Genomic DNA, 22,577 nt, shown 5'->3' with positions numbered 1-22,577 from the left:
GATCTGGCTATGAAAGACTACATCCAAGCAGAATCGTAGATCTGTAATACAGAACAGACAATGACTCCCCCTGCTGCCTGTCTGTGTGAACTGAACTCAGTCCTCTACTACTGCTGCCTGTCTGTGTGAACTGGTCAGTCCTCTACTACTGCTGCCTGTCTGTGTGAACTGAACTCAGTCCTCTACTACGGCTGCCTGTCTGTGTGAACTGAACTCAGTCCTCTACTACTGCTGCCTGTCTGTGAACTGGTCAGTCCTCTACTACTGCTGCCTGTCTGTGTGAACTGAACACAGTCCTCTACTACGGCTGCCTGTCTGTGTGAACTGAACTCAGTCCTCTACTACTGCTGCCTGTCTGTGTGAACTGAACTCAGTCCTCTACTACGGCTGCCTGTCTGTGTGAACTGAACTCAGTCCTCTACTACGGCTGCCTGTCTGTGTGAACTGAACTCAGTCCTCTACTACGGCTGCCTGTCTGTGTGAACTGAACTCAGTCCTCCACTACTGCTGCCTGTCTGTGTGAACTGAACTCAGTCCTCTACTACTGATGTTGTTATACTGTTCTAAAGGACTGGTTTCCCAGACACAGGTTAAACCTAGACCAGGACTAAAAGTAGTTCTCCATGGAGATTCTTCACTAAAAGAGCTTTTTAGTCCAGGACTAGGCTTAATCTGTGCCCGGGACACCGACCCATTGAGAACAACAAACCGTTAGATTTAAATATGGAAGTCCCATTTGGCTCAGTTGGTAAAGCAGGGCACTTGTCACGCCAGGGTTGAGGGTTGATTCCCAGAGGACCAGCACAAAAAAAGTTTTAAAATGATTAATTCACTACTGTAAGTCTCTCTGGATGAGGATGACTGAAATGTAATGTCAGACAAACACAGATTTAAATGTAATTTTATGTATAAAATGAAAACTGACTTAATACATGAGAAAGGCTGTAAAACATGACCATGGTATTAAACAGCAGCAATTACTCAACTTACATTACATAGAATTACACTAGAATGGAGAAGCACAAGCACACTTCACAGACAGGAAGACCATTACTGATAGAGAAGAAACCTCAAAGCGCTTAAAAAGGCTAAATAAACAAAACAGTAAATAAAAAACCAGAAGGATGAATTCAGGAAGTGAGAGGGAGTCAGATCTTTGGAGGGGAAGTGAGAGGGAGTCAGATCTTTGGAGGGGAAGTGCGAGGGAGTCAGATCTTTGGAGGGGAAGTGCGAGGGAGTCAGATCTTTGGAGGGGAAGTGCGAGGGAGTCAGATCTTTGGAGGGGAAGTGCGAGGGAGTCAGATCTTTGGAGGGGAAGTGCGAGGGAGTCAGATCTTTGGAGGGGAAGTGAGAGGGAGTCAGATCTTTGGAGGGGAAGTGCGAGGGAGTCAGATCTTTGGAGGGGAAGTGAGAGGGAGTCAGATCTTTGGAGGGGAAGTGAGAGGGAGTCAGATCTTTGGAGGGGAAGTGAGAGGGAGTCAGATCTTTGGAGAGGAAGTGAGAGGGAGTCAGATCTTTGGAGGAAGTGAGAGGGAGTCAGATCTTTGGAGGAAGTGAGAGGGAGTCAGATCTTTGGAGGAAGTGAGAGGGAGTCAGATCTTTGGAGAGGAAGTGGGAGGGAGTCAGATCTTTGGAGAGGAAGTGGGAGGGAGTCAGATCTTTGGAGAGGAAGTGGGAGGGAGTCAGATCTTTGGAGAGGAAGTGGGAGGGAGTCAGATCTTTGGAGAGGAAGTGGGAGGGAGTCAGATCTTTGGAGAGGAAGTGGGAGGGAGTCAGATCTTTGGAGAGGAAGTGGGAGGGAGTCAGATCTTTGGAGAGGAAGTGGGAGGGAGTCAGATCTTTGGAGAGGAAGTGGGAGGGAGTCAGATCTTTGGAGAGGAAGTGGGAGGGAGTCAGATCTTTGGAGAGGAAGTGGGAGGGAGTCAGATCTTTGGAGAGGAAGTGGGAGGGAGTCAGATCTTTGGAGAGGAAGTGGGAGAGAGCCAGATCTTTGGAGAGGAAGTGGGAGGGAGTCGGATCTTTGGAGGGGAAGTGGGAGAGAGTCGGATCTTTGGAGAGGAAGTGGGAGAGAGGGGGAGTGGGATCTCAGTCAAAGCCTGGCTGAGTCAAAGGTAGTGTTGCATCAACTAATTAATGAATGTCATTGACTGACAGATTGCCGTATCATACTTGGTTAGCGGATACTTCACTAGAAGATTAACTGAACAACAGTAACATTTCTCTAGACAAACTGTTCAAAAGTCCAACGAGGATATCTGTGTTCAGTACACCTGGCATTCAAAATGGAAAACCCCCGATATATTCCAAATCTGTCCCATTAAGTCGACGTTGAAAGAGATTCAGCAGCAGGCACAATCACTGAAAAACAGCAAACAGAACTAAACCCGCAGTTCTCATGTCTATCAGACAAGGGTTTACTGATATTAAGACGCATTAAAATGAACCAACTGATTCATTTCAATTAATGCATTTGAAATTGGTCAACAATGGTTCCCACAGCAATCGCTGGTGTCAATTGCCTTTTAGCTTGTAGTTTTGTTTTCACAGGAGCCCCGACGTGTGTAATGATCAGCTCTAACTGTACTATACTGTTACAGAGGCCTTCACTGGCATAACCCTGACATAGTCCCCACTGAGGAACGGAAAAATTCTCTCAGTGAAACTCAGTGAAAATATTTGAGGGTTTTTGAAGAAACACCCAATGCGTTGGTTATTGACAGGATCAGAAAGTGACACCGTTTCTTTGTCCCAGTCCAGCTGCACTCGGATCCTCTGGGGTTTCACTTTAAAGGGTTCAAGACAGTAACATGCATTCGGTGACACTTGGTCAATATAGTCACTCCCTTCTCTTGAGAGTACATACCAGACTCCACTAATATGCCACCGAGACGTCTCCTTCCTATCGCAAGACTCTATGGCTACACCTACTGCCCACTCTTTGCTGTCCCCAACCTCTACGTCCCAACTGTGTGTCCCCGAGCTGAAGCCCTCGGAGCCCAGGACAGCATAGCGGTGTTTAAACCTCTCTGGGTTGTCAGGAAGCTGCTGTTGGTCATCACTGAGTCTGCATGTGAAGCTGGTCAGGTCACCAGACAGGATGAGATCTGGGTGAGCAGTGTTGGGATCCAGAATCACAGGAGCTGAGAGGAGAGAGAGAACACAGATTATTTTAAAGTGGGAACTCGTAGTCATGTTTATACAAAACGGACAACTTTTTTTCCCCTTCAGTGTTGCGTCCCGTGATTTACACATATTGAAATAAGTGTGATATTGTTTGTTGTTTTAACTTGTATATTTTATTCTATATAATTGTAAAGAGTCTTTGGGTCCTTAAAGCTCTATATAAGTCCTATGTATGTATTATTATCATCATAAAATAGTACTCACTGTACTCAACAATTTCCTGCATGTTCTTCCAGACTCTGAACTGCAGGTTGCCAAGGTGTCTGGCCACATGAATCAGCGCCCCTGAAACCCTCTCTGGATCTGGCAATATGCACTGAACTCTGGGAGAACATTAAGGAGTCAGTGCTGCTGTAGGGTTGGGTTCAGAACCACAGAGGGGAGAGAACATGAAATCAAACTTTATTTGTCAAGTGCACCGAATACAACAGGTGAAGACTTTACCATGAAATGCTGAATACAACAGGTGAAGACTTTACCATGAAATGCTGAATACAACAGGTGAAGACTTTACCATGAAATGCTGAATACAACAGGTGAAGACTTTACCATGAAATGCTGAATACAACAGGTGAAGACTTTACCATGAAATGCTGAATACAACAGGTGAAGACTTTACCATGAAATGCTGAATACAACAGGTGAAGACTTTACCATGAAATGCTGAATACAACAGGTGAAGACTTTACCATGAAATGCTGAATACAACAGGTGAAGACTTTACCATGAAATGCTGAATACAACAGGTGAAGACTTTACCATGAAATGCTGAATACAACAGGTGAAGACTTTACCATGAAATGCTGAATACAACAGGTGAAGACTTTACCATGAAATGCTGAATACAACAGGTGAAGACTTTACCATGAAATGCTGAATACAACAGGTGAAGACTTTACCATGAAATGCTGAATACAACAGGTGAAGACTTTACCATGAAATGCTGAATACAACAGGTGAAGACTTTACCATGAAATGCTGAATACAACAGGTGAAGACTTTACCATGAAATGCTGAATACAACAGGTGAAGACTTTACCATGAAATGCTGAATACAACAGGTGAAGACTTTACCATGAAATGCTGAATACAACAGGTGAAGACTTTACCATGAAATGCTGAATACAACAGGTGAAGACTTTACCATGAAATGCTGAATACAACAGGTGAAGACTTTACCATGAAATGCTGAATACAACAGGTGAAGACTTTACCATGAAATGCTGAATACAACAGGTGAAGACTTTACCATGAAATGCTGAATACAACAGGTGAAGACTTTACCATGAAATGCTGAATACAAGCCCTTCACCAACAGTGTAGTTCAAGAAGAGTTAAGAAAAGATTTACCAAATAAACTAAAGTAAAAAAAACAAAAAGTAACAATAACGAGGCTATGTACATGTGGTACCGGTACCGAATCAGTGAGCGGGGGTACAGGTTAGAGGGAGTCAGTGCTGCTGTAGGGTTGGGTTCAGAACCACAGAGGGGATAGAAACAAGAGGAAGATCCCTTACCTTTTCTTGATGACCTCGTAGTCCTGCAGGAGAACAAAGTGTCAGATTAGACATGACATTATCAAGATGTAGAAGTTTCATCTCTACTTAAAACAGAGGGAGATCTTTCATTTTTGTTTCTTACCTGTAGCAAAGAAATGTTTTCAGCCCCTAGCTCTTCCTCTAGGGTTTGGATGGTGTCAGAAAGGGACGAGATCTCTCTGTTCATCTCCTCAATCTTCCTCATGATCATTTGACTCTTGTTGTCTTCTTCCTGCTTCAGGGCAGCTATCCTGACTACCGTTTCATTCCGTAGAAACTGGTGAAGCTCCTCAAACTGTTCCCTTATTTTCCTCTCTGTGGACAGGGCCTGGCTCTGAAGACAAACATCCAGAGCTTGAATGAGTTTTAGTTTATTCACCATGTGCACGGGATACAACAGGTGTTATACAGCACAATGAAATTCGTACCTTGAGAGCTCTTTCCCAACAATGCAGTGATGATTATAATAATTTAGATACTAATATAAAACTACTAATAAAATAGAAAAGACAATAATTTAGATGCTAATAATATAAATAATTTAGATAATAAAGATAATTTAGATGCTAATAATAAAAATACAGATATGGAGATAAATAATTTAGATAATTTAAATAGATAATACATAAAATACTAATATAGATAATAATGAAGATGATTAGATATGTGAGTTAAAGAAACAAGAATGCAAGTATATACAGGTCAGTACCTTATTCAATGTTCAGGGGAACTGGAGTGGTTGTATATACAGGTCAGTGTCAGTACCTTATTCAATGTTCAGGGGAACTGGAGTGGTTGTGTATACATACATGTAAACAGGGCTGAATAGTGACTGGTAACAGGAATATATACACGCACACTTGAAGTTGGAGGTTTTCATTCACACATTTTGGAGTCATTAAAACTCGTTTTTCAAACACTCCACAATTTTCTTGTTAACAAACTATAGTTTTGGCATGTCGGTTAGGACATTAATTTGTGCATAAGTCATTTTTCAAACAATTGTTTACAGACAGATCTTTTCCAGTGGGTCAGAAGTTTACTGCCTTTAAACAGCTTGGAAAACTCCAGAAAATCATGTCATGGCATTAAAAGTTTCTGATAGGCTAATTGACATAATTTGAGTCAATTGGAGGTGTACCTGTGGATATATTTCAAGGCCTACCTTCAAACTCAGTGCCTCTTTGCTTGACATCATAGGAAAATCAAAAGAAACCAGCCACCTTGACAAGTCTGGTTCATCCTTGGGAGCAATTTCCAAACACCGGAAGGTACCATGTTCATCTGTACAAACAATAGTGTGCAAGTATAAACACCATTGGACCACGCAGCCGTCATACTGCGCAGGAAGGAGACGCATTCTGTCTCCTAGAGATGAACGTACTTTGGTGTGAAAAGTGCAAATCAATCCCAGAACACCAGCAAAGGACCTTGTGAAGATGCTGGAGGAAACAGGTACAAAAGTATCTATATCCACAGTAAAACGAGTCCTATATCGACATAACGGTGTACCTGTGGATGTATTTCAAGGCCAACCTTCAAACTCAGCGCCTCTCCACTTGACATCATGGGACAATCAAAAGACATCAGCCAAGACCTCAGAATAAAAATGTAAAAAAGTAAAACGAGTCCTATATCGACATAACGCGAAAGACTCAGCAAGGAAGATGCCACTGCTCCAAAACCGCCACAAAAAAAAGCCAGACTACGGTTTTCAACTGCACATGGGGACAAAGACCGTACTTTTACAAAAATAGAACTGTTTGGCCATAATGACCATCTTTATGTTTGGAGGAAAAAGGGGGAGGGCTTGCAAGCCGAAGAACACCATCCCAACCGTGAAGCACAGGGGAGGCAGCATCATGTTGTGAGGGTGCTTTGCTACAGGAGGGACTGGTGCACTTCACATAATAGATGGCATCATGAGGGCAGGAAAATGTGGATATATTGAAGCAACATCTCAAAACATCAGTCAGGAAGTTAAAGCTTGGTCGCAAGTCTGTCTTCCAAATGGACAATGACCCCAAGCATACTTCCAAAGTTGTGGCAAAATGGCTTAAGGACAACAAAGTCAAGGTATTGGAGTGGCCATCACAAAGCCCTGACATCAATCCCATAGAAAATGTGTGGGCAGAACTGAAAATGTGTGTGCGAGCAAGGAGGCCTACAAACCTGACTCAGTTACACCAGCTCTGTCAGGAGGAATGGGCCAAAATTCACCCAACTTATTGTGGGAAGCTTGTGGAAGGATACCCAAAACGTTTGACCCAAGTTAAACAATTTAAAGGCAATGCTACCAAATACTAATTGAGTGTATGTAACTTCTGACCCACTGGGAATGTGATGAAAGTAATAAAAGCTGAAATAAATCATTCTCTCTACTATTATTCTGACATTTCAAATTCTTAAAATAAAGTGGTGATCTTAACTGACCTAAGACAGGGTCTTTATACTAGGATGAAATGTTAGGAATTGTGAAAGAATGAGTTTGAATGTATTTGGCTAAGGTGTACGTAAACTTCCGACTGTACATACACACAGGGGAAAAAAACATGCAACAATTTCTATTTTTACTGAGTTAGTTCATAGAAGGAAATCAGTCAATTGAAAAAGCAATGCATTTCACACAAATGGGCTGGGGCCCACCCACTGGGGAGCCAGGCCCAGCCAAAAATAACAATTTGGGTTTTTTCCCATACAAAAGTGATTTATTACAGACAGAAATACCCCCCCCCCCCCCCATACTGCCAAATTACTGCACCTGTGTAATGATCATGCGCTTTAATCAGCTTCTTAATATTCCACACCTGTCCGGTGGATGGATAATCTTGGCAAAGGAGAAATGCTCACTAACAGGGATGTAAAGAAATGTGCACAAAATATGAGAGAAATAAGCTTTTTGTGCTTATGGAATATTTATTTGCCAGGTAGGGACCTGTGAATGGCCAGAGTCAGTGTGGATAGTCTGTGGGAGAGGGAGCACAGTAGTAGCCATTTAACAGACTCACAGCCAGGGGATAGAAGCCATTTAGGAGTCCGTTTGTCTGAGCCTTTATGAAGCGGTACCGTCTGCCAGACGGGAGAAAAGAGAACAGTCCATGTGTCGGGTGGCTGGAGGTTCAGACGCCGCCTGGCATGAATGTCTGCATACGTACGGGTGCACACCAGTGGAGTACCGGCACCTCAAATATTCTACTGCTTCTCACTACAGACACCTCATAGAATATTGGCTCTAAACTGTGATTAGTACCAGCACCTATTATTTCAGCCCAATAAATTTATAATATTACTATTTACTATTTGGAAAATGTCCCTAAATTTAAAAACAATTCCCTGGTTTACCAGAAATCCTGGTTGGAAGATATCTGGAAGAGAGGGAGTGAGGTGGAAATACAGTAATTCTCAAACCAGGGCATTTTGTAACCCTACTATTGTTATTCTTTAAGGTCATACGGTTCAGCCACAAATCCAGGGAACGAAGGGAAACTTAGCCAGCAGATATGGCCCGCTTGCTTACAGATGCACTATGGTCAGATAGACTTCCTGGTTAGGTCAACAGCAGAGTATGGGAGATATGGCCCAGAAAACATACCTCAACCCAAGGATGAAAAAAGACCTTGTACTCCGAATGATCCCATCTGTTACACCAAGATTGAACAACTTCTAGTTCTGTAAAACTGCCCCTTTAGTCCTCCTGCTAGGTAGCAGAAGCCACAGCAGCCATTTTGGAAAGGCAGTGTCAGACTATCAGCTACTTTGTTGTTCAAGGCGATGTGCTGGAAATGTGATGTTGAAAGGGGAAATGGTGCAAATGGATGTTCTACTTTGAATCAAATGGCGTGTCGAATGGAGATGAGTGAGAAGAATTATATTACAGTGGTGAATACAAAAGGAAATAAGGATTGGTGTTACCCAGGAGATCACTACCCAGGAGATCACTACCCAGGAGATCAGTACCCAGGAGATCAGTACCCAGGAGATCACTACCCAGGAGATCACTACCCAGGAGATCACTACCCAGGAGATCAGTACCCAGGAGATCAGTACCCAGGAGATCACTACCCAGGAGATCACTACCCAGGAGATCAGTACCCAGGAGATCACTACCCAGGAGATCAGTACCCAGGAGATCAGTACCCAGGAGATCAGTACCCAGGAGATCACTACCCAGGAGATCACTACCCAGGAGATCACTACCCAGGAGATCACTACCCAGGAGATCAGTACCCAGGAGATCAGGAGATCACTACCCAGGAGATCACTACCCAGGAGATCACTACCCAGGAGATCACTACCCAGGAGATCACTACCCAGGAGATCACTACCCAGGAGATCACTACCCAGGAGATCACTACCCAGGAGATCAGTTTGAAGTCTATAAAAATCATGGATGCGTTGGATAAGGCTACATTGGTGAGAGTAACGAGAAATGGGCTTATTTTGGTTTTCTGTGCATCTATGGAACAGAAGGAGAGTGCTCTGCACCTCTAGAAGATATAGGTTGGAAATGTGCTGTGTGAGGATCCTCAATGCAGGGAACCTATCATGAGTGTCATCTCTGGGGTGAAGCTAGAATCGAATGCATAGGATATACGTGACGAATTGGATCAACTGGTTGGTGGATACCGAATGACTCACATGGAAAGAGGAAGCCCACTCCATCCATTCTATTGTTTTTTGACGAAGAGTCTCTCCCTTCTCACGTGTATGTGAGTTTAGTAAGATTCCCTGTGAGAGGGGTGTGATTTGAACTGTGACTAAAGGAGTGGGTTGTTTTTCTGATGCAGTCCAAGGAATGCCAAGAGTGTGCAAAGCTGTCATCAAGGCAAAGGGTGGCTACTTTGAAGAATCTCAAATATATTTTGATTTGTTTAACAGTTTTTTGGTTACTACATGATTCCATGTGTGCTATTTCATAGTGTTGATGTCTTCATTATTATAATTTTTTTTAAATGGAATGAGTAGGTGCCCAAACTTTTGACTGGTACTGTGTGTGTGTGTTTATGTGAGATATTTATAGATAGATACACATTTGTATTTTACCCACTTTTTCTCCTCAATTTTGATCGTCTCATCGCTGCAACTCTCCAACGGGCGAGGCGAAGGTCGAGTCATGTGTCCTCTGAAAAATGACCCACCAAACTGCGCCTCAACACACGCCCTCAACTCGGATGGCAGCAGCATCAATGTATCGGAGGAAACACTGTTCAACTGACAACCGAAGTCAGCCTGCAGGCGCCGGCCTGCCACAAGGGGTGCCTAGAGCACGATGAGCCAAGTAAAAGCCCCCCCAGCCAAACTCTCCCCTAACCCGGACGATGCTGGGCCAATTGTGTGCCGCCCTATGGGACTCTCGATCACGGCCGGTTGTGACACAGCCTGGGATCAACCCCGGGTCTGTAGTGACGCCTTAGATCGCTATGCCACTCGGGAGGCCTGGCTCTGCGGTGTCTTAATCTACACAGGAAGTCTGTCTGACCATTGTGCAGCTGTAAGCAAGCTAGTCAGATCTGCTGGCTGAGTGAAACTCTACACAGAAACATAAAAGCCACTCAGTTATTTTTTGATTTGACCTTTATTTAACTAGGCAAGTCAGTTAAGAACAAATTATTATTTTAAATGACTGCCTAGGAACAGTGGGTTAACTGATCTAGGAACAGTGAGTTAACTGATCTAGGAACAGTGGGTTAACTGCCTGTTCAGGGGCAGAATGACAGATTATTTCAATGACAGCCTAGGAACAGAACTGCCCGTTCAGGGGCAGAACAACAGATTTGTACCCTGTCAACTCTGGGATTTGAACTTCCAACCTTTCGTTTACTAGTCCAACGCTCTAACCACTAGGCTACCCTGCCGCCCCGCTCTTACCGTGATAGTATCCGCCTCCCAGCTCTTACCGTGAGATAGTATCCGTCTCCCAGCTCTTACCGTGAGATAGTATCCGTCTCCCAGCTCTTACCGTGACAGTATCAGTATCCCAGCTCTTACCGTGACAGTATCCGTCTCCCAGCTCTTACCGTGACAGTATCCGTCTCCCAGCTCTTACCGTGACAGTATCCGTCTCCCAGCTCTTACCGTGACAGTATCCGTCTCCCAGCTCTTACCGTGACAGTATCTGTCTCCCAGCTCTTACCGTGACAGTATCTGTCTCCCAGCTCTTACCGTGACAGTATCTGTCTCCCAGCTCTTACCGTGACAGTATCTGTCTCCCAGCTCTTACCGTGACAGTATCTGTCTCCCAGCTCTTACCGTGACAGTATCTGTCTCCCAGCTCTTACCGTGACAGTATCTGTCTCCCAGCTCTTACCGTGACAGTATCTGTCTCCCAGCTCTTACCGTGACAGTATCTGTCTCCCAGCTCTTACCGTGACAGTATCTGTCTCCCAGCTCTTACCGTGACAGTATCTGTCTCCCAGCTCTTACCGTGACAGTATCTGTCTCCCAGCTCTTACCGTGACAGTATCTGTCTCCCAGCTCTTACCGTGACAGTATCTGTCTCCCAGCTCTTACCGTGACAGTATCTGTCTCCCAGCTCTTACCGTGACAGTATCTGTCTCCCAGCTCTTACCGTGACAGTATCTGTCTCCCAGCTCTTACCGTGACAGTATCTGCCTCCCAGCTCTTACCGTGACAGTATCTGCCTCCCAGCTCTTACCGTGACAGTATCTGCCTCCCAGCTCTTACCGTGACAGTATCTGCCTCCTAGCTCTTACCGTGACAGTATCTGCCTCCCAGCTCTTACCGTGACAGTATCTGCCTCCCAGCTCTTACCGTGACAGTATCTGTCTCCCAGCTCTTACCGTGACAGTATCTGTCTCCCAGCTCTTACCGTGACAGTATCTGTCTCCCAGCTCTTACCGTGACAGTATCTGTCTCCCAGCTCTTACCGTGACAGTATCCGTCTCCCAGCTCTTACCGTGACAGTATCCGCCTCCCAGCTCTTACCGTGACAGTATCTGTCTCCCAGCTCTTACCGTGACAGTATCTGTCTCCCAGCTCTTACCGTGACAGTATCTGTCTCCCAGCTCTTACCGTGACAGTATCTGTCTCCCAGCTCTTACCGTGACAGTATCTGCCTCCCAGCTCTTACCGTGACAGTATCTGCCTCCCAGCTCTTACCGTGACAGTATCTGTCTCCCAGCTCTTACCGTGACAGTATCTGTCTCCCAGCTCTTACCGTGACAGTATCTGTCTCCCAGCTCTTACCGTGACAGTATCTGTCTCCCAGCTCTTACCGTGACAGTATCTGCCTCCCAGCTCTAACCGTGACAGTATCTGTCTCCCAGCTCTTACCGTGACAGTATCTGTCTCCCAGCTCTTACCGTGATAGTATCTACCGTTTGAACACAATTTCGACTGTCTGCCTCAAGGACCTCCAGTTTGTTCTGTAGGAGCTTCAGCACAGACTCCTGGAAAGAAACAGTAATATTTTAAATATATCAGGTTACTGAGAAAACATTTTCTCTAAAGGGCATCAGCACCTACACTAAGCAGTGGTGTTCAGTAATTGTTGCTTGTTGTAAGAAAAAGCTAAATGTAACAGGCATTTATTCTATTGCCACACAGTTTTTATTTCTCACTCACCTTATATTCTTTGGCAGCTTCGTCCATGGGGCAGAACGTGTGGTTTGTGTGTAACTCAGAAGTCTGGCACACCAGGCAAGCAGGTTGTCCGTGGTCACGACAGAAAAGTTTGTATTTCTCCCCATGCAGACTGCAGAGGACACCTGCAGATGCTTTCTCCTTTGAGTAGGCCTCACAGAGGTTCTTCAAAGCCCGGTTGAGGGGTGCATCACTGAGTTTTGATCTTTTCCTACAAACTGGACATTCCTTCACTTCTCTCTCCCTCCAGTAGCCATGTATACAGTCTTTACAGAAGCTGTGGCTACACAACAGGATGACTGGGTCTCTGAAGATGTCTCGGCATACGGGACAGGTGAGGTCCTCCTCTGGAAGAGAAGATGTGGTGGCCATTTTCCCCCTCAAATCCAACGTCTTCCTTCGGGAAAAATAACAGCCGTCCTGGCAAACTTTCACGTGAGTTTCGCTGCTAACTCAAACAAGCTGCTTCGTTATTGTTTCTTGACGTATTGTTTGTAACACATGTAGCTTACACTTGCAACGCATCGAGTAATACAATAAAGTTAACTTCTTTGCTGTGAAGGCAAGTGAGCTGTGTTGTTATTGTGACTCTTCCTCTATAATGTTATGGCCATCCGCAAACAAACGATAGGAGTGTTGTCTCATACTGCCGTGACGCATGCAAGAATAACTAAGTACTTCCGGTTCACGGATTTTTGGAAGCCTTTTTTCTCTATGGTATATTAACGATCACACATACATACCGCTATCTACTATGCGGGATAGGAACATGATTCAACCCCCCAAAAAACGTACCTACCAACAAAAAAAAATATGTTAAAAACAAATAAAACAGATCTGATCCATACACAGGCTCCAGGTGAACCTGGGAGCGCGGGTTTTCCGACGCCTTGTAGGTCTTCATTTTCAAAAACGTTTCTGCCACAGCCATAATAATGTCCAGTTTCTTCGACTTATTTGAGACTTGTGCTGTACAGTTTATAACGCAACAAAATCCAACTTTTTAACACGCATGTTATTTTTTGTCTGGCGGCAAACATTTACTACATGCTGTGGTGTATCCACCACCATATCTTCACTAGCATCACTTGTTTTCTCAATTATTTGAATTGCCTCGTCATAGGAGATTCGATTGACCGCTTTAACTTCTGCCACCTCAATTTCACCCTTACAGGGCAATCCATGAACTCAGGATCATGATCCCCACCACAATTGCAACTGTCCTTCTTACATACGGTTCTTCCGTGAACTCTGTCTTCAAATAGGCACATTCTTCTCTGGGTCCTTAAAGTGTACAAGACAGTGCTGCACTGTTTTCTGTCATTATTCCTGCTAAAAGAATGGTTAATAAACAACTAAGTGGGGGCTCTATAAAATGTGATTTCTTCCCCAAATTACGTTGTATATTTTCCCCGAATTTTATTTTTTCTGTTTTTAGATTTTTGGGGGGGTTTTCACTCTCAAATTCCAATTGTTTGTAGAGAAACAGCACAATTGGATGTCCTGAGTCAATGTCAATGCTTAAATCACATTAGAAGACCATGGAAGAAAAATATCGCTTTTAGATTTTGGACTAATTCCCCTTTAATTGTGCATCTAGCAAGTGAGGAATTTTTCATCTAATGTGCAGGTCTAGTGATGGTTCTGTACTGCTGCTCATTTCATAGCAAAGTTTGCAAATAACAAATAATAGAAACAGATGATATACTTATTATATACGTCCACCTGGTAAGACAACTTTGCAGTTAACATTTACTTGAGAAGGTTTTAGGGAAAGTATTTCTGTCAACCCACAAGACAGTTATCACATCAACTGGCTACTAGTCTTCACTGTGAGCCGTCAGTGAATCAAATGTTATTTGTCACAATGCAACAGGTGTAGTACACTTTAGTTTGAAATGAACCACAGGTCTTCATGCCATGCATTACATAACACTTAGATTTACATAATGGTAAGTGATGGCAGGGTTGGTGTTGGTGAGCGGATAGCATTATCAAGAATCTTGTCATAGAATGCAACACAATCAGGCAAAATAAATGTCAATGTTTATTGGAATTTATTTTTCAACAAAAATGTTATACCCCCCCTGAGAATGACAATAGAATTGTTATGGAGTCATTTTGTTACTGTGGTAGCCTACTAACATTGTATGAAAATTAAAGACACTTTCCAATAAAATATTTTTACAATTTCTGGATACACCTGATAACCGTGTTAACTTAAATCAACATTCTCGTTACTTGCAGTCTTTGGATGAGCAACATCCACATGAAGTTATTTTCTTCATTTTCAGACATTTACCTCCTCTGAAACTTCTAGGATGGAATAATTTCCATGCTTCTCCTTCCCCTACTGAAACCTCTTGAGAAACTCCTGATAAGTCTGTCTGTGTGCCGAGGCCGCTGGCACAAAATGGCCACCAGGATGAGTCAGCACCTGAGGCTCCTGGAACAGGGGAAGGAGCTCCCGGCTCATCCTATCAGAAATGACCTGGTCTTCCTGTCCGAAGACGTGCAGGGACGGGATGGCGAGTGGAGCAGGGCTGCCATAGAACCCCTGGTGTTCCAAACAAGCACTCCGGAACCCGGCCACCAGGATAGCGAAGCGGAACTGGAATTGTGGTTCTAGATTCTGCTCCTGTATAGAACAGAGCATGGCAACTAGAGCAGCGCCCTGGCTGAACCCTAGCACACCGTCAAACGGGCCCAGGTCCTTCACTGCTGTACTCACAGCCTCCACACTCTCCTCAAGCCCCAGGCTCGCCTGACACTGCTGCCCGGCGTCGAAGCTCCGAGCCTGGGTGTCAGAGAACCACCATCCCCTGGGGGCCTCGTCACCTCCAGGGCCCACTTCATTCTCCTTCCCTTGGGCTGCTGGAGTCAGAGAGAAAAGAGAGAGAGAAAAAGAGAGGGGTAGAAGGGCGAGAAAGAGAGTATTAAACTAAGTTGATATTGCATTTAGTTTAAATCTGTATGTGATCACCCTGATAGGTACCAGTCAAAAAGCCATGCATTACCAAAAGTTGGTAACGCAACAATCCCTATCCTCACAGCACTGTTCAGTCAGAATGTTCACGGAGTATCCAAACATTAAGAACACCTGCTCTTTTCATGACATAGATTGACCAGTGAATCCAGGTGAAAGCTATGATCCCTTATTGATGTCACTTGTTAAATACACTTTAAATCAGTTTAAATGAAGGGGAGGAGACGGGTTAAAGAAGAATTGAGACAGTGTGTGTGTGCTGTTCAGAGGGTGAATGGGCAAGACAATAGATGCTGTTTTTTTCACACTCAACGGTTTCCCGTGTGTATCAAGAATGGTCCACCACCCAAAGGACATCAAGGCAACTTGACACAACTGTGGGAAGCATTGGAGTCAACATGGGCCAGCTTCCCTGTAGAACGCTTTCCACTCCTTGTAGAGTCCGTCCCCCTGATAAATTAAGGCTGTTCTGAGGGCAAATGGGGGAGGGGTGCAACTCAATATTAGGAGGGTGTTCCTAATGTTTGGTATACTCACTGTGCTTTCAGAAAGTATTCACACCCCTTGACTAAATGTTGTTGTGTAGCAGCCTGAATTTAAAATTGATTAAAGTTGTATTTTATTGTCACTGGCCGACACAATACCCCATAATGTTAAAGTGCACTGGCCGACACAATACCCCATAATGTTAAAGTGCACTGGCCGACACAATACCCCATAATGTTAAAGTGCACTGGCCGACACAATACCCCATAATGTTAAAGTGCACTGGCCGACACAATACCCCATAATGTTAAAGTGGAAACATATATATTTTAAATGTTTACAAATAATAAAACATTTTAAAACTGAAACATATTGAGTCAATAAGTTCAGCAGTAAAAATGTCACATATGTTGGACACGTGCAATAATAGTGTTGAACATGATTGAACGACTACCTCATCTCTTATCACATGCGACTCAGTTGGCGATTGCAACGCCAGGGTTGTGGGTTCGATTCCCACAGGGGACCTGTACAAAAAGGTATGCACTCACTACTGCAAGTCGCTAAATGACTCAAATGTAAACATTATCAAGATTATCTGTAAGGTCCCTCAGTCGAGCAGTACATTTCAAACTCGGATTCAACCACTAAGACCACGCAAAGAAGGGCACCTGTTGGTAGATGGGTAAAAAATAAATTAAAAAAGATATTGAAAATCCCATTGATAATGGTGAAGTTATTCATTCAAATGAATTGTTATTTGTCACATGCGCCGAATACAACCTTACATTGAAATGCTTACTTACAAGCCCTTAACCAGCAATGCAGTTAAGAAAATACCCCCCCCAAAAAGTAAGAGATAAGAATAACAAATAGTTAAAGAGCAGCAGTAAATAACAATGTACTGAGGTAATATGTACATGTAGGTAGAGCTATTAAAGTGACTACGCATAGATAAGAGAATAGCAGCAGTGTAGAAGATTACACTTTGGTTGGTGTATCAATACACCCAGTCACTACAACGATACAGGCGTCCTTCCTAACTCAGATGCCATAGAGGAAGGAAACCGCTCAGGGATTTCACCATGAGGCCAATGGTGACTGTAAAACAGTTACAGAGTGTAATGACTATGGTAGGAGAAAACTGAGGATGGATCAACAACATTGTTGTTAAGCCACAATAGTAACTAGTAATGCACAAATATCCAGTATTTTCCCTGCTACTACAGTCCCTGGTTCGATGATTGGGAGTCCCATAGGGCAGCGCACAATTGGCCCAGTGTCGACACTGGGCCGCCATTGTAAATAAGAATTTGTTCTTAACCGACTTGCCTAGTTAAATAAAGGTTACACACACACCAAAAATGTATTTTGTTGGCATTTACGTATGTACCCACTACCAGTAAAACATAATCAAAACCTATTTCTTGCAGTGCTGTTTCGTTGTTCATTTGTTCAGTAATTTCATTCTTAACCTGGATTTCTATGGAACGTGGGTAGGGTCAAATAACACTATTTGACATGTCAAATAACACAACATAATCTGTTTCAGTGGCTATATAGTTAGTGGCTATATAGTTAGCTCGCTAAAGTTCAGTCAAATTGGTTATTGATCATTGCAAGACAACCATTTTCAGAACTCGCCAAAGATTTTCAAGTAGATTCAAGTCAAAACTGTAACTCGGCCGCTCAGGAACATTCACTGTCTTCTTGGTAAGCAATTCCAGTGTAGATTTGGCCTTGTGTTTTAGGTTATTGTCCTGCTGAAAGGTGAATTCATCTCCCAGTGTCTGGTGGAAAGCAGACTGAACCAGGTTTTTCTCTAGGATTTTGCCTGTGCTTAGCTCCATTCCGTTTCTTTTTTTTATCCTGAAAAACTCCCCAGGTCTTAACCATTACTGAATCACTGAAGCTGGAGACATATCTTCCTCACTAACTTTAAGCATCAGCTGTCAGAGCAGCTTACCGATCACTGCACATGTACACAGCCCATCTGTAAATACCCCACCCAACTGTTAACTGTTATGTCATGTTGACATTGGGGATCAGAATGTGACCCACCGTCGCCTGTTTGCTGTACCCGGTGAGGCGCACTCATGTAAACCAGCTCCACATACTTCTTCAGGAGCTTCCGTAGGGCCCCAGTCTTCTCGCGAAACGAGCCGCTGTTCTGTCGGTAACCGTGTATGCACAGGATCCGGAGCGGTGCTGCTCGAGTTACAGTCGCCATGTTTGCAGGAAGTTAACGACAGCTAGTTAATTAAACTGACTGGTTAGGCATTATTATCTTACAAATATTGGTACTTTTACCAATTAAGTTAACTCCACACTATGGCACTTTGATTTGTAGACTGAATTTATTTTTGGAGTTAGTTTCCTTGTCAAGTGAAAACTTATCCGGTGGTACAGGTCCGTCTGAAAATAGTGGTCGTTGGAAACAGAAGCTAAGTTGATGGTTCCTAGGCATAGCATAGTTCCGAGCTAACACAGGAATCATCGTTGCATTGGCCAGGTGATAAACCTTTGAAAAGCCAGATCTATCTGTGCCATTAAAGCGTCTGTGACAGCATGGGACGTGCCATTGAGGCTCCATTTCCATTTTAAAGTAGTCCATTTACTACTTCATTGGCTGATTGCTCCCAACTCACAGGAAGCCCAGATGACTGCTTTTTTTCAATAAAAGATGACTACTTTAAAAAGGTGGAAGCCCTCAATGACAACGTCCACGTGTTATATCCAGGATGAGTCCTCTATCTATCTATCTATCTATCTATCTATCTATCTATCTATCTATCTATCTATCTATCTATCTATCTATCTATCTATCTATCTCTATGACAGCCACAACTTGTTTCAAAGTTACAAGAAATGCCAAGTGCGTCCACTTACATCAGTGCATTCATAACAACCTAACCATTCCGAAACTTCGAATAAAACAAGCCTCACGTAGCAAATTGGGAATAAAAAATGTTGTTGACCAAATTCGACACTCTCTCACTGCCTTCCATACTAAAAGTCCTCACTCCGGCGGCTTATTTTCGTGGACGGATTTTGGGCGTAGAAAAAGCTCTCGCTTCTCCTCTTCGATATTCACTGGTAAAACATAGCAAGAGCCCGTGACTTCAAAATAAAAGTATCACAATGAAGACGGCAAAAAACAATACTAATTGTTGAAATTCCTTCAATTTTATTAGGAAATGTTAGAGAACTTTGTTTAACAATATTACAAAAAAATAATCATTAATAGCCTTAATTGCACAAATAATATTAAAGGTAATGATTACTAGTTATTATGGTAGCAACAGTAATACAAAAAACAAAACATTATTTATGCTACTATTAATAATAGTAATAACAATATGAATATTCTAACTATAATAATCAACTTTAGAAAATACATTTAAATCCTATTGTTATTTAGCCCATCTGTATTACACAGTGTTCATATGTTGTTCATATGCACGATTTTCTCCACATTGTGTCACACAGTAAAATAGGGTCCATTTTTACTCAGGAGCACCTTTTAGTTTCCAAATTCACAGAGTTTACTGCTCTTTTTGCAGCCCTTAAAGAGTGGCCCATCATCTTAAATGCAATAGTTTTTTCCATATTGGACAGGCATATTGCACTGTTCATAAAATGAGCATTGATGCTCCACTGGGTGTAAACTCTATGGATTTGTACGCGAGACGTGCTCCCGAGTAGAATCGACCCCGCTTTCACTGCGACATAACACACAGGCAATTATGTCTGTTGTAATATTTATGTCCAGTCTAAAAAACGTACTACATTTAAGCCCGCAAAATGAGCAGTGACGCTCCTGTGGGCGTAAACTATAGAAAGTAGAATGGACCACCTTTTACTGTTACAAAACATACAGGACATTTTGTGTGGTGCAATAAATGATAGGGGTACCCACTCAAAAAAATGGTTTACTGTTTACCAATGACTGCATGGCCAAGCACGACTCCAACAACATTAAGTTTGCAGACAACACAACAGTGGTAGGCCTGATCACTGACAACAATGAGACAGCCTATAGGGAGGTCAGAGACCTGGCAGTGTGGTGCCAGGATAACAACCTCTCCCTCTATGTGAGCAAGACAAATGTGATGTTTGTGGACTACAGAAAAAGGAGGACCGAGCATGCCCCCATTGTCACTAGAAGCATTTCGCTACACTTGCATTAATTCATTTATTCATTTCATTTAAGTCATTTAGCAGACGCTCTTATCCAGAGCGACTTACAAATTGAAACTTTAACATCTGCTAACTATGTGTATGTGACCAATAAAATTTGATTTAGTGCGTACTGCCCAGTACATCGGTGCCAAGCTTCCTGCCATCCAGGACCTCTATACCAGGCGATGGCAGCTGAAGGCCCAGAAAATTGCCAAGGAGTTTTGAGGTCTTCACTATAATTCTAGTGTAAAAATAGCTCAAAATAAAGAAAAACCCTTGAATGAGTAGGTGTTCTAAAACTTTTGACCAGTTGTGCATATCAATATATGTTTTCTTAAAGCTGCAGTGTTGATTAAGGGCTTGTATAAGTAAGCATTTCACTGTAAGGTCTACTACACCTGTTGTATTCAGCATTTCACTGTAAGGTCTACTACACCTGTTGTATTCAGCATTTCACTGTAAGGTCTACTACACCTGTTGTATTCAGCATTTCACTGTAAGGTCTACTACACCTGTTGTATTCAGCATTTCACTGTAAGGTCTACTACACCTGTTGTATTCAGCATTTCACTGTAAGGTCTACTACACCTGTTGTATTCAGCATTTCACTGTAAGGTCTACTACACCTGTTGTATTCAGCATTTCACTGTAAGGTCTACTACACATGTTGTATTCAGCATTTCACTGTAAGGTCTACTACACCTGTTGTATTCAGCATTTCACTGTAAGGTCTACTACACCTGTTGTATTCAGCATTTCACTGTAAGGTCTACAACTCTTGTATTTGACACATGTGCCAAATATATATATTTTTTTGACCATTTAGGCTTGAGAATTTTTTTTAAATATATACAAATAAATCACGTAATATCTTATATAAATACTTTAAAGTATTCTTTCTATGATAACTAGTATAAATCAATCATTCTAAATATTCTTCATCATTTTCACCCTAATTATTAAATTACAAGGTATACAGGACAGGAGTCTTATTCTGATTTTATGGTGATGTGAAGATGGCGGAAGTGGAGGCTGAGTTCGAATTAAGCAACACGTGGAGCAAAGTTGGTGAAGACGATGTTCTGAATGGACAACGGTAGCATCGAAAACTGGAGCAAAAAGGAAATTGTCAACAATTGTAGTGGAGGAGACGTGTAAATGATGAGGAATCGCTTCTTGTTGGCATGCATTTGCTAAGTAAGGATGCATATTGTATGTAGGATACCCGCTTGTGGTGTCAAAGTGTGAAGTATGCGCTTGTAAAAGTAGGAGGCTATCAGAGTGACCAGAAGTCATCATATTTTGATTAATTGTATTTCTGAAGAGTAGAGTAAGAAAGCAATGGGCCTCAAAATAATCCGGACAACAGAAATGTTGTGTTTTGAACTTCGAAGTAGAGCTCCCGGTCACGATCGTGGTAAGGAGTGGACCAAAATGCAGCGTGGTATGTGTCATGATGATTTATTGATTAAAGAAATCACTGACCACTGAATACAAACTATACAAAACAATAAACGACCATGAAGCTTTAATGATAACTGTGCTGACATAAGCAACTAACGTAGACAATCACCTCTGGACTGGGACTCCGGCAGCGCCGGACAGGCGGGAACACCTGTAGGCGCTGGAGAGGAGGAAGGCTCTGTCAGCGCTGGACAGGCGAGGCGCACTGTAGGCCTGGTGCGTGGTGCCGGCGCTGGTGGTACTGGGCCGAGGACACGCACAGGAAGCCTAGTGCGGGGAGATGCCACCGGAGGGCTGGTGTGTGGAGGTGGTACTGGATAGACCGGACCGTGCAGGCGCACTGGAGCTCTTAAGCACCGAGCCTGCCCAACCTTAACTGGTTGAATGCTCCCGAACCGGGGACACCATGCGTAAATCTGGTGCCATGTATACCGGCCCAAGGAGACGCACTGGAGACCAGATGCGTAGAGCCGGCTTCATGGCACCTGTCTCGATGCCCACGCTAGCCCGGCCGATACGCGGAGCTGGTATGTACCGCACGATGCACCCGCACTGGGGACACCGTGCGCTCCACAGCATAACATGGTGCCTGCCCAGTCTCTCTCGCCCTCCGGTAAGCACAGGAAGTTGGCGCAGGTCTCCTACCTGGCTTCACCACATTTCCTGTGTGCCACCCCCCAATATATTTTTGGGGCTGACTCTCGGGCTTCCATCCACGCCGCCGTGCTGCCTCAGACCAGCGCCTCTCCGCTTCCAGCTCTTCTTTGGGGCGGCGATATTCTCCTGGCTGTGCCCAGGGTCCTTTTCCGTCCAACTCTTCCTCCCATGTCCAGTCCTCCTTGCGCCGCTCCTGCTGCCGCTGCCTGTCACCGCGCCGCTTGGTCCTGTTGTGGTGGGTGATTGGTCCTGTTGTGATGGGTGATTGGTCCTGTCGTGGTGGGTGATTGGTCCTGTCGTGGTGGGTGATTGGTCCTGTTGTGGTGGGTGATTGGTCCTGATGTGGTGGGTGATTGGTCCTGATGTGGTGGGTGATTGGTCCTGTTGTGGTGGGTGATTGGTCCTGTCGTGGTGGGTGATTGGTCCTGTCGTGGTGGGTGATTGGTCCTGTCGTGGTGGGTGATTGGTCCTGTCGTGGT

The 22,577-nt window shown here is 43.7% G+C and overlaps 2 protein-coding genes across 4 annotated transcripts; both read right to left on the bottom strand.

The window, feature by feature from the left end:
• Positions 1–1,983: 1,983 nt before the first annotated feature.
• LOC124007216 (zinc-binding protein A33-like) lies at positions 1,984–13,019 on the bottom strand. The gene is made up of 6 exons (XM_046317615.1): positions 12,306–13,019; positions 12,044–12,130; positions 4,825–5,055; positions 4,701–4,723; positions 3,388–3,506; positions 1,984–3,140 (listed from the first exon to the last, which is right to left on the bottom strand). Exons 1-6 carry the CDS (start codon positions 12,693–12,695, stop codon positions 2,584–2,586), a joined length of 1,407 nt encoding a protein of 468 aa, XP_046173571.1. The 5' UTR covers positions 12,696–13,019; the 3' UTR covers positions 1,984–2,583.
• Positions 13,020–14,358: 1,339 nt separating this feature from the next.
• ovca2 (OVCA2 serine hydrolase domain containing) lies at positions 14,359–18,874 on the bottom strand. 3 transcript variants are annotated; one of them, XM_046317473.1, is made up of 3 exons: positions 18,685–18,874; positions 17,857–18,003; positions 14,359–15,197 (listed from the first exon to the last, which is right to left on the bottom strand). In XM_046317473.1, the coding sequence occupies exons 2-3, from the start codon at positions 17,891–17,893 to the stop codon at positions 14,674–14,676; spliced, it is 561 nt and encodes a 186-aa protein (XP_046173429.1). In that variant the 5' UTR covers positions 17,894–18,003; positions 18,685–18,874; the 3' UTR covers positions 14,359–14,673. The 3 variants fall into 3 exon arrangements, with proteins under 3 accessions (XP_046173429.1, XP_046173428.1, XP_046173427.1); XM_046317472.1 differs by lacking the exon at positions 18,685–18,874 and having other exon boundaries at positions 14,359–15,194; positions 17,857–18,610; XM_046317471.1 differs by lacking the exon at positions 18,685–18,874 and having other exon boundaries at positions 17,857–18,599.
• Between the last annotated feature and the right edge of the window lie 3,703 nt (positions 18,875–22,577).

Source organism: Oncorhynchus gorbuscha, linkage group LG20 (assembly GCF_021184085.1).
Source record: "Oncorhynchus gorbuscha isolate QuinsamMale2020 ecotype Even-year linkage group LG20, OgorEven_v1.0, whole genome shotgun sequence".
NCBI classification, from domain to species: Eukaryota; Metazoa; Chordata; class Actinopteri; order Salmoniformes; family Salmonidae; genus Oncorhynchus; species Oncorhynchus gorbuscha.
Note: the sequence above shows the minus strand (reverse complement) of the source record. Positions and strands in the feature narration are given on the sequence as shown.

Excerpts from the sequence above, each read along its gene's own strand:
- LOC124007216 (XM_046317615.1), bottom strand. The coding sequence starts at position 12,695 with ATGGCCACCACATCTTCTCTTCCAGAGGAGGACCTCACCTGTCCCGTA. Across the intron at positions 5,056-12,043 it reads AAACGGTAGATACTATCACG|AGCCAGGCCCTGTCCACAGA; the intron begins GTAAGAGCTGGG and ends GTTTGTCTTCAG. Across the intron at positions 3,141-3,387 it reads GCAGGAAATTGTTGAGTACA|CTCCTGTGATTCTGGATCCC; the intron begins GTGAGTACTATT and ends CTCTCCTCTCAG.
- ovca2 (XM_046317471.1), bottom strand. The coding sequence starts at position 18,025 with ATGGCGACTGTAACTCGAGCAGCACCGCTCCGGATCCTGTGCATACAC. Across the intron at positions 15,198-17,856 it reads GGTACAGCAAACAGGCGACG|CAGCCCAAGGGAAGGAGAAT; the intron begins GTGGGTCACATT and ends CTCTGACTCCAG.